Source organism: Hylobates moloch, unplaced genomic scaffold (genome assembly GCF_009828535.3).
Source record: "Hylobates moloch isolate HMO894 unplaced genomic scaffold, HMol_V3 SCAFFOLD_13, whole genome shotgun sequence".
NCBI lineage: Eukaryota > Metazoa > Chordata > Mammalia > Primates > Hylobatidae > Hylobates > Hylobates moloch.
In genome coordinates this window covers 15,087,851-15,100,099 of record NW_026652288.1, presented here as the reverse complement: position 1 = coordinate 15,100,099, position 12,249 = coordinate 15,087,851, and the positions used below count along the sequence as shown (strand labels likewise).

Genomic DNA, 12,249 nt, shown 5'->3' with positions numbered 1-12,249 from the left:
TTACCTTGATTTTTGCCCATATTAGTTCCTTTCTTCTACATAGAGGGTTTAATTTGCTCTCATTGTTATAGACGGAAGGTGGAAATTTAGATTACAGAATTTAAACTTTTTTCATATATAAACATTTAAGCCTATTCTAATATAAGCATCTTTTTGTTAATTATGTCTAATTTAATTCTTTTGTTGCCAGAGAACATAAACAACATGATTTTAACCTTTTTCATTTATTGAGGCTTGATTTATGGCCTAGCATATATTCTGTCTTCATGAATGTTTCACATTTAAAAGAATTTGGTTCTTGGGTATAGTGCGGGTATTGGATATAGCATTTTTTTTTTTTCTTGCCAGCCAGAGTCTTGCTGTATCACCTAGGTGGAGTGCAGTGGCACGATCTTGGCTCACTGCAACCTCCACCTCCTGGGTTCAAGCAGTTCTCATGCCTCAGCCTCCTAAGTAGCTGGGATCACAGGCGTGCACCATAATACCCAGCTAAGTTTTGTATTTTTTAGTAGCAACGGGATTTCACCATTTTGGACAGGATGGTCTTGAACTCCTGACCTCGTTATCCGCCCGCCTTGGCCTCCCAAAGTGCTGGGATTACAGGCATGAGCCCTGAGCCTGGCTCTTTCAGCTCTTTAAAGATGTCATTGTTTTATTTTTGACAAGAAATTGGGAGTCATTGCTATTGTTTTCTTGGATATGAGGTGTGTTTCTTTCCTCTGTCTACTTTAAAATTTTCTCTTTATTATTGTTTGTCAGACATTGATTATCATGTGCCTTGATAGCTTTTGAGTTTATCCTGCTTTAAGTTCATTAAGCTTCTAGATAAGCAGTTTTGTAGATTTCTTCAAATTTGCAAAGTTTATGCCTATTGTTTTTACCCAATTGATTTGTTTTAAATTTGTTGTGGCATCTTTTTCCATAGAGAATTCCCTCCCTCCCTTCTTCCTTTCCTCTCTTTCCTCCTTCCCTCCTTCCCTCTGCCCTACCTTCCTTCCTCCCTCCCTCCCTCCCTCCCTCCCTCCACCATTTGTCACTTTTTTTCTTTATAAAGTCAGAGTTTCTTATATTTAGGCCTTTCTTATTGTAGAATTGTTAAGGTTTTTCTCTTGTGTTCTTCCAGCGACACTATTAAACATTTACATATTTGGCTTCTCTGATGTGTTTCCATTCCCACTAGTTTGCCCTTGCTCACTGGTTCTTGACTTGGAAGTGAAGAATGTATATATATGAGAGATTGTTCATTGAATTCACTATGAAAATGAGGAAACTGAGGCCATACCCAGGGTCATACCCAGGTGTCTGGTGGTAGCACTGAGGCAAGAACCCAGTGTTTATTATTTTTAAATCCTTGCTCATTTCCATTGCTAGTTTGGGTAAATGGGCACTGGATTGAAGTCTGCTCCTTGAGAATTTGGGTGTTTGTTATGTCCCACCAGAGTACTAGGCACTGGTCATAAACATTACGAACAAAATGGACACAGCTCCTGACATTTTGGAATTTATAGATTAACAAATAAGGCAGACAATAAAATGTCTGACAAATGATACGATTTGGCTCTGTGTCCCCACCCAAATCTCATCTTGATTTGTACTCCCATAACTCCCACGTGTTGTGGGAGGGACCCAGTAGGAGATGATTGAATCATGGGTGGCAGTTTCACCCATATTGTTCTCGTGATAGTGAATAAGTCTCACGAGATCTGATGGTTTTATCGGGGGTTTCTGCTTTTGCATCTTCGTCATTCTCTCTTTGCCTGCTGCCATCCATGCAAGATGGGTCTTGCTCCTCCTTGCCTTCCACCATGATTGTGAGGCTTCCCTAGCCACGTGGAACTGTAAATTCAATTAAACCTCTTTCTTTTGTAAATTGCCCAGTCTCAGATATGTCTTATCAGCAGCATGAAAACGGACTGATATAACAAACAAATGTATAATTATTTGGCGTAAGAGCTGTGAAGGACATGAAATCATTGGACTGGTGGAAAATAATGGGGCTCAGAGGCTACTTTGGGTGGTCACAGAATGCCTTCTAAGGAAGTGCTATTTAAAGTGAAGCTTGAAAGATGAAAAAAAGCCAGTGGAGGGTTAGGGAAAGAGCATTCCAGGAAGAGAAAATGGCATCCACAAAAGCTCTGAGGTGGGAAAGAGCTTGGCAACTGGGCAGATTTGAGGAGCTACAGCTGATGAAAATATCAGTGAGGGTATAGACTTGATTTCACCATGCACGTGTCAGTTGTCAATTTGCTAGTTAACTTTTACCATCAGTGTTTCTTGCATACTTTTCAGACAACTTCATTGACACTTGCTTTGTAAAAATCTGTACTGTTCATTCCTTTCCCAAGCCACACGAGCAACTAGAAAAATCCAGTGATAAAGTCTTTATTTTCACATTGTTATGTGAAATCTTATCTTGTAATGGAAAAAATATTTTTATTTAGGTCAAAACACCTGCTGAGTTTTCTGGAGTTACTGGTTGTAACTAGAAGTAATAGTAAAAGCAAATCCCTTGCAGATGCAGTGCAGTGCGTAGAATCTGTTTATCTTATCAAAATGAAATAAGAGGAAAAATCTGTTATCACATGGTAGTGTTTCCTTAGCACATAAATATTTTTCAGGGGAAAATTGTCATCTTGCTCGTTTTTATGTAGCATCTGTGCATATGTCAGTTTTTTATTCTTTTGTTATTTTGCACCTATGTCTGCTTTGAAGTTTGATTTTTTATTTTAGCTGTCTAAAGACAGGGAATTGATTTTTTAGAAAAAATTATTCCCACTTACAAAAATGGCTGTTTCAGAATGTATGCAGTATCTTGTTCGGCTTTAATAAAATTAATTAGACTTATCCATGCTGAATGACCTCTCTGGGATTTTTTTTTTGTATATTTTTAACCTATTGATAAATAATCAAAATGAAGAAACTCGTTGATGTCTGGTGTACTTTCCCCATATATTCCCTGGAGTATCTATTACAAAGTTAAGGGAAGTCTGAACTCTACACATTATTTCTTTTAGGTAGATAGATGACTTCTGTTATAGAATTCACATTTCATTGGTAGTCCTGGAGGGATGGTGAACTCTTGCCATTGCCTTGCCCTGTTAATAGAGATTTTTTTTCTGGGAGACATAGGTGTCACTCATTAGTGAAACATTAATCACTTTGTGTTCCAGGTCCTGGGAATAGAATGTTGAATAAGACATTGTTTCTGATTTCAGTGAGCTCAGAGACTTGTGGGGCAAATAGGTAAACAACAATATGATGTGATAAATGCCATGAAAGAGGTATGTACAGAATATTTGGTGGCACAGAGCAGCCAGTTTTCAAGGGTGTCAAGGAAGGAGGAGGTAACAAACTAGACCTGGAAGGATGAGTAAGATCGGAGATGAACAGTCTAGGTAGAGCAGCAATGTGTATAAAAGGCACGTATGGGCAGGGTGCGGTGGCTCACGCCTGTAATTCCAGCACTTTGGGAGGCTGAGGCGGGTGGATTACTTGAGGTCAGGAGTTCAAGACCAGCCTGGCCAACATGGTGAAATCCCGTCTCTACTAAAAATACAAAAAAATTACACACCTGTAATCCAAGCTACTCAGGAGGCTGAGGCAGGATAATTGCTTGAGCCCAGGAGATGGAGGTTGCAGTGAGCCGAGATTGCGCCACTGTACTCCAGCCTGGGTGACAGAGTGAGACTCTGTCTCAAAAAAAAAAAAAAAAAAAAAGGCATATATTTGCTCCTTTGCCAGGTTGTCGTGGTATGAGTTGGTTATTAGGTATATGACGGAGGAAGTGGTAGAAGGCAAAACTGGAAAGCTACAATGGGGCCATTTGGGAAGGGCCTTTCATATATATTGGGGCCTTTGGACTTGGTTCTGTTGGAAATGGAGAAACTTCAGGGCTTTTAAAGTGGCAGAAGAATGTGATCTGTTTATCTTGTTATTTTAGAAAGATATCGTCTGATAGTATGGAGGAAGGAATAGAAGGGAAGAGATAGATGGCAGAAGACCTGTTAGTAGGCCAAGCAGGAGATGGTGAGACCTGAGCTGGGATAGTAGCAGAGGCATCAAGAGAAGGCCATACGTTCCTGGAGCATTTTTGAGGCAATTGTAAGGCTCTGGTGGAGAGGCGGTGTGTTGTAATGACACCTGCACTGCATGGAAAGACAGGATGCTGATGTTCTGGGTTTTGTTCTACTCTTGACTCAAGGTGACACCTTGAGTCTCCTAATCATTTTGAATTCTTGTTGGGAAAGGAAGAACACTTGTCTGTCTACCTAACTCTTCAGTTCTGAGATTCCAGTAAGAGGAAACCGAAGCAAACAAAACAATAAAAAACCTCAAACAAATCTAACATAGAGTTTCACATCCTCTTTTTCTTCTTTTGCAGCTGATAGCCTTTCTCTCTATTTTACTGAAAATTCAGAACAGAAAAAAATTCAGTTGCTGAGTTATTAGAATTATTAAGATGTTGATTATCAAAATCTTGAAATTGTGTGATAGACTCATGAGTTCTTGATTTACCTGCCTCTTTCTATATATGTTATGTGTGTGTGTGTGTGTATATATATATGTGTGTCTATAGTCCCCTCCTTTCTAATACAATGTTAGCATAGTCCCAATTTGTATCTTGGCATCTGTATTTGACGTATTTAAAAGATCAAGTTGCAGTTTTTATTTTTTGCTTTTAGAGGAGCGGAACTCATTGGATTAGAATTATTAATATTGTCTACCCATTCTGTATGCTATAGATCTGAGTATTATAGATATTTTGAGGTGTATTATTCCTGGGCCTTTACCAGACCAGGGGATGCTCAGCATTCATCAGACCATGCATCAGTAGACTTTGCTTCTAAAATAAATAGGGCATAGTTGCAGTGGTTTGTATTTCCCACTCTTACTTGAAGTGTGTTTCTGGAAACTGCTCTTTTTTATTGAGGGAAGCATTATTAGAGATCCTCAGGAGATGATGTAATTATTATACTTGAATACTTACTTTAGTTGCAGTTACTAAAAGCATTAACTACCTTTGTAATATATTGTTAAAAGCACCTCTTGTCTCGTTCTAGTTCCGAAAGACCCGAAACCCCAGTGGAGACGGGTAGCATGGAGTTACGATTGTACCCTACTGGCCTATGCTGAAAGCACAGGAACTGTGAGGGTGTTTGATCTCATGGGAAGTGAACTTTTTGTCATTTCCCCGGTATGTACATAGCTTAAATTGAAAACATAGTTTTTTCAATGTCATGTGTGTATAGGTACTTGAATAAAAGAGTGTGAAGGGGGGGATAATACAAATGTAAATCAGAATAATAAGCTGTGGACGTAAGATGCCCAGAATCTACTTAGAAATCTATATACATGCAATATTTATTCCTTGTATTTTGTAATACACTATCCAGATGTGAACCACGTGGTAGTAAGTAATCACTAAATATGGGTACAGAAAGTTGTTATAAAGCTGTAGTGACGGAAAGAAGTCAATGGTCTGTCACAACAGGAACAACTTCAAGAGGAGTTGGAATTTGTTACCCTACAGGAAATAGAAACTGAAAAGGAGAGTAGAGAAAAACAAATGGTAGTAGTAATTTGTATTTGTATACTACTTTATTCTTTATTAATGCCTTTGATATATATTATGATTGTATATTCACAACAGCCCTTTGAGTAGGTTGGGCAGATATTGTTCTCATTTTGTCTAGAAAACTAAGATTGAGTGGGAACAAAATGACTTTTGTATGACAATTCCTTTAATACTGTCTCTTCTAGGAATATAGTGCTTTTTAGTTTGTATCCTCCTTCATCAACTGAACAAGGTACAGGGTCAGATGGAACAGTGGCTCTCATTCTGGCTGTATCTTAGAATCACCTGGGGAGCTTTATAAGGAAAAGAAAAAAACAAATTACCAGATTGTCCAGGTGCTACTCACAGAGATTCTGATTCATTTGATCTGTGTGGGGCCTGGGTATTAATATTGTTTATAAGCTTTTCAGCTGATTCTAGTGAGAAGCTAGGGTTGAAAACCAATGTTATAGATAATGATTTTTTTTTTTCAGAAATAATGAGTGGAGAAACTAAAAATGTGTGTTGTGCTTATATTCTGGGAATCTTAGCCAAACTAAGGAGTCTGGATTCTTATTTTCTAGACTATTTCTGGCTAAAAGAAATACAATATGAGCTTTATGTGTGCTCAAATGTAATTTTATATTTGGTCACATCTACAATAACTACAGGTGAAGTTTATTTAATAGTAACTACAATGAGAAACTAAAACAAGAAACAGGTGAAATTTATTTAATACTATCTATCATCCAATATATCCAAAATATTATTTCAACATGTAATCAATATAAAACATTATTAATGTGATATTTTATACTCTTTCTTTGATTTTAACTCTTTGAAATTTGATGTGTATTTTTATATTTGTGACATATCTCAATTCGGACTAGCCATGTATCAAGTGTTGATTGTGTGGTTCTAGACAATGAGGAACCATTCAGGGGTGATTGGGAGGAAAAACTTTTTCTCTGCCTGCTTAAATTTAGCAGCTAGGGGCCTGCAAATTAAACTGACAAAAGACAGATTAACAGGAGAAAATTGTACAGTTTTTATTGATGTTAATATTTTTACATGTACAGGGAGCTTCTCAGAAAAGATGTGAAAGCTCAAAGAAGTGGTTAGACTCAGGCTTATATACCATTTTTTCTTTTTTTAAAGGTAGAGTCTTGCTGTTGCCCAGGCTGGAGCACAGTGGTGTAATGATAATGATCATAGTGCAGCCACACCTGGCTAATCTTTTAAACTTTTTATAAAGACAGGATCTTGCTTTGTTGTCCAGGCTGGTCTTGGACTCCTGGCTTCAAGTGGTCCTTCCACCTTGGCCTCTCAATGTGTTGGGATTACAGATGTGAGCCACCCCATCCAGCCTTATATACCATTTTAATAAAGCGATATAAATTGTTGAGATGTGACTAGACAAAGGAAAGGGAATTTTGGCTTTTTGAGGTGGTAAATTGTGGGAAAGTGACTAAGAAATGCATGGGACAAATTAATGGAAGAAAGGGATTTGAATAAGGTCTGTTTACACAGACTCATCTTGATATGACTTCTGGTTTCCAGGGATGAGTCCACCTCCTCCTCCTGGTACTGAGGAGCACTTTCACAAAGAGAAATTTTTGCCTTGTTTTTAGGCAGTTAAGGGGAGGGCAAAGAATTTTTCCTGCATCTGTTGATTCTCAGTTGCCTTCAGCTCAAAATAATCCTTATGCCAAAGTGGCATATTTTGGGTCAGCATATTTGAATCCCTTTCATGGGTGATAAACTTTATTTTGTGTGCTTCCCAAGGTGTACAGGCCTTCAAATCTTTAGCAGTTTAGCCTGGTATTTAGTTAATGGAGAAAGGTTAACATTGAGTAAGTATTTTATGTGTAGTTTCCTTTAGGTTGCTGATTAGGCAAATAGAAACTGGAGACTTTTTTACCACAGGCTACTGCTGGCAGTGGAAATTAACATTTGGAAGCTTCTATCTTTAAACAAGCTCTTAGAGTTTTTTGAGGCTGAATGGTGGCATTATCTTTATTTTTTCTGCGATTTGATTAAATTTGATTAAATTCATAAAATTTGATTAGAAATTTCCTATGTAGGTGAACATCTTCTTCAAAGGGGCTGCTGTGGTTTCAGCCTGTGTCTGAGAGGGCTGGTCTAGATTTGGGTGTCTAGATCTAGGCATTCTGACTTGCATGATTCTTGAGTATACAGGGCAATTCTGAAGTTATCTTACATAAAGTGTACCTGAAGCCAGTGTATCAGATATTCTGTAATTATGCATGTGTTAACTTTTATTTAGTTTTTTTTTAGTAACTTAATTTCCCCCTCTTCTGTAGGCATCTAGTTTTATAGGTGACTTAAGCTATGCCATTGCTGGGTTGATATTTTTAGAATATAAAGCAAGTGCACAGTGGTCTGCAGAACTCCTGGTCATCAATTACCGAGGACAACTTAGAAGTTACCTTGTAAGGTAAAAATGTGCTTTGGAAGCCATATTTGAAATAATGTTTATTTCTCTGGTTTAATGTCAGATTTTGGTATTTCTTTTTTTTGCTTTCTGTCTATTATGAAAAATTGCAAATATAATAGGGAATTTGAAAGAGTGGTGTGGTGAACACCCATTACTTCCACTTGGATACTACAATTAGGATTTTACCGTGCTTGCTATATCATATTTCTATTCATATATCCACCCCTCTATCCAGCTATTAATCATTCCGTAGTAAGTTGGACATATCAGTACTCAAATGCTTTAGCATGCATATTGTTAATTAGAGTTTAATATTTGCCTATAGTTTTCTTCCTTTTGAGGTAAAATTTGCATGCAGTGAAATGCATACATCTTAATTATACCAGCTAGTGAGTTATGACAAATGCGTACATTTGTGCAATTCAAACCTCTGTCAAGATACAGAACATTACCATCATACTAGAAAGTTCCCTCATGCCCCTTCCCAGCACATCTCTTTCCATACCCACTCCCAGAACAACTAGTGTTTAAATTTTTTTAAAAATCACAGATTAGTTTTGCCTATTCTAATAATTTACGTTAATGGAATAATATACAGTCATCCCTCTGTATCTGTGGGTTCTGCATTTGTAGATTTGATACTGTGGATTGAAAACATTCAAAAATTGTGTTTGTATTGAACATGTACAGACTTTTTCTTGTCATTCTCTGAACAATATAGTATAACTACTATTTACATAGCATTTATATTGTATTGGGTATTAGAAGGAATCTAGAGATTATTCAAAGTATACAGGAGGATATGTGTGGGTTATATGAAAATACTATGCCATTTTATTTTATTTTATTTTTTAATTTTTATTTACTTATTTATTTCTGAGACAGAGTCTTGCTCTGTCGCCCAGGCTGGAGTTCAGTTGAGTGATCTTGGCTCACTGCAAGCTCCGCCTCCCAGGTTCATGCCATTCTCCTGCCTCAGCCTCCTAAGTAGCTGGGACTGCAGGCGCCCGCCACCAAACCTGGCTAATTTTTTTGTATTTTTAGTAGAGACAGGGTTTCATCATGTTAGTCAGGATGGTCTTGATCTCCTGACCTCGTGATCTGCCCTCCTTGGCCTCTCAAAGTGCTGGGATAACAGGCGTGAGCCACCGCACCCAGCCTACTATGCCATTTTATATCAAGGGCTTGAACACTTACAGATTTTGTTATCCTCTGAGCATCCTGGATCCAGTTCCCCAAGGATGCCTAGGAATGACTGTCGTATGTACTCTTTTATCTAAGTCTTCTTTCATTCATCATATTTTGAGATTCATTCATATTTTTACGTATATCACTAGTTTATTTCTTTTTATGGACAATTAGTATTTTATTGTGTGACTAGCTCATGATTTTAAAAATCCATTCTTCTATTGATAGAACCCTGTTTCCAGTTCTTGGCCACTGCAAATAATGCTGTTACAATCATTCTTGTACAAGTCTTTATGGATATACATTTTCATTTCTCTTAGGTCAATATCTTCAAGTGGGATTGCTGGGTCATAGGGGAGACATAGTTTATTTTTATAAAAAACTACACTTTTTACCAAGTGGTTTTATCAATTACCTTCTCATTGTGACATATCCGAGTTCTGGTTGTTTTATATCCTCGGCAATATGTGGTATTATCTGTCTTTTAAATTCTAAACATTTTATTGGGTATTTAGTGATATTCATTGTGGTTTAATGGTATTTACTTCTTACTTACCTTCTTAAGTGTTGGAACAAATCAGAGCTACCAAGAAAGTCACTGTTTCAGCTTCAGTAGTCATTATCCTCATGGAATCAACACAGCTGTTTACCACCCTGGTCACAGGTAAGTACCCATTTGTTCTCATATTTAGTGGAATATTAGGTGGACATAGAAATGTTGGCATAGATTCAGATAGAAGAAACTATTCTGATTCTTATGTTGACTTCTTAATTTCCTCCTCTTGTGCATAGTTATCTTTAATATCTATAATATTGTTGTCATCTGATTATTCATGCTTATCCATCTGGCTCACTGAGCTCTTCTGAGCCAGATGGGGCACTGGGAATATTCAATGAGGAATTTATTCTTCTCTTTTAACCCCCTGGACCTTATTTTTCTCATCTGTAAAATGAGTATGATATGTGACTCGAGAATTAGTGAGAGAACTAGTGCTATGTATACAGTGCCCTCACACAGAATGGCCTCAGTAGATGCTACTTCCCTTCTTTCTTTCCTTGCTAGTTACCGCTGCACTGATGTTGCACAGTTCCTTCCAGCAACTGTGTCCCATCATTCACATATGCCACTTCCCTGTGTATTTGCATCTACATTGAGGCTTACTAGAAACCTTATGGCATTTTCTACTTCCAGTGATTTCTCCCCTTTAATTTCGTTATTTGAGAACAGAAGCCACATATGTTTTATAGGATAGCCAAGCTAAATGTTTGGTTTCGTAAATGGGAAGAGTATCATGTTTTGAATAAGACAAACCTAACTTGAGTTTTTGAATTTTGAGATTTACTCTTTGTTTACTGACAAGTCCTTAACTTGGAATCTCAGTATACTTAAGTCTTTTTCTTTGGACACGTATGCAGGTTTGTATTCTATTCAGTCATATGTCTGTGTTTAGTTCAGGACTGTATTATTATGAAATTTTTATACCAGAACACACACACACACACAAACACACACACACACACGCACGCACACACACACACCGACGTCCTCCTTGTGCTCTTCCCCGATCCCATCGTCTCCGTTCTGGAGATGATTACTGTCCTGAGTTTTGTGTATATGATTTTCTTGCTTTCTTTATAGTTTTATCACTCATTCATATTTAGTTTTACTGTTTTGACTTCATGCAAATGGAATCACACAGAAGACATACAAGTCTCACTTTGTGACTTCCTTTTTGGTGCATATCTTGCTTTAGTTTATTCATTTTTAACTACTATTTAGGACATTTCATTTTACAAATAATTTGCAACGTATTTATTCATTCTCCTATAGATGAAAATTTGGTTTGCTTCTAATTTTTTTGTTATAAAGATAGTACTGTGGTAAAAATAATTATGCATTCCTCTGATATATATGTCCAAAAGTTTCTATGGGATATATAACTAGGGGTGCCAGTGCTGGATTGTCAGGTTAGTACATCTTCAACTTTACTAGATATTGTCAAATGTTTTCCAGAGTATTTGTACCAGTTTACAGTCCCATCAGCAGCTTATGAAAGTGTCTCTCGTTTCACATTCTCATTAGTAGTCTTGATGGTATGAGACTTCTAAATGTTTGCTGATTTGGTAGGTGTAAAAGAACATGTCACTCTGATTTTAATTTGTACATCCCTGGTTACTGATGAAGCTGAGTAGCTTTTCATATGTTATTGGCCATTCATGTTTTCTTGTCTATGAAATGCTGGTTTTGTTTCTTTTCTTTTGATAGGGGGTTTGTTGTTGACATTTTTATATAATCTAGATATTAATTCTTAGTCTATTATATGCATAATGAATTTCAAGTGTTTAGTTTTAAAAACTGACTCCACCCAACTTCTTGCTTTCCAAAGGTAACCACTTTTAGCTATTTTAATTGATTCTTTTGATTGTTTTCATACATTTAAATAAAAAGCTTACATTGTACTTCTTGATTCCAATTTTACACAATGTTTATTTACTTCCCTTTGTGGAAGATGGATATTTAGTTTTCTTACTCTACCACGTGTATGCACAAAGAACTTTCACTTAGTTATCCTGTTATGTTATATCATATGTTAAATCCTGTTATATCATAATTTTATAGTATTTTTTTTTTTTTTTTTTGAGATGGAGTCTCACTCTGCCGCCCAGGCTGGAGTGCAGTGGCGGAATCTCGACTCACTGCAAGCTCCGCCTCTCGGGTTCATGCTATTCTCCTGCCTCAGCCTCCCGAGTAGCTGGGACTACAGGTGCCCGCCACCATGCCCGGCTAATTTTTTGTATTTTTAGTAGAGATGGAGTTTCACCATGTTAGCCAGGATGGTTTCGGTCTCCTGACCTTGTGAGCCACCTGCCTCGGCCTCCCAAAGTGCTAGGATTACAGGCGTGAGCCACCTTGCCCGGCCTATAGTGTGATTATTATTATGGTTATGTAGATGATACTTATAGGTAAGACAAGAAGCTTGTGTAGTATTTCATGATTTCAATGATTTTCCATTTTTATTTATTCATTTATTCATTCAACAAGCATTTA

At 37.2% G+C, this 12,249-nt stretch overlaps 1 protein-coding gene across 1 annotated transcript in view; it reads left to right on the top strand.

Moving 5' to 3' along the window:
* Nucleotides 1–12,249, top strand: part of NBAS (NBAS subunit of NRZ tethering complex) — a 388,176-nt gene that overhangs the window by 15,872 nt on the left and 360,055 nt on the right. The window contains exons 7-9 of the mRNA XM_032172256.2: nucleotides 5,061–5,194; nucleotides 7,879–8,012; nucleotides 9,766–9,864. Of these exons, the coding sequence (XP_032028147.1) occupies nucleotides 5,061–5,194; nucleotides 7,879–8,012; nucleotides 9,766–9,864 (367 nt within the window). The remainder of the gene's footprint in view (nucleotides 1–5,060; nucleotides 5,195–7,878; nucleotides 8,013–9,765; nucleotides 9,865–12,249) is intronic.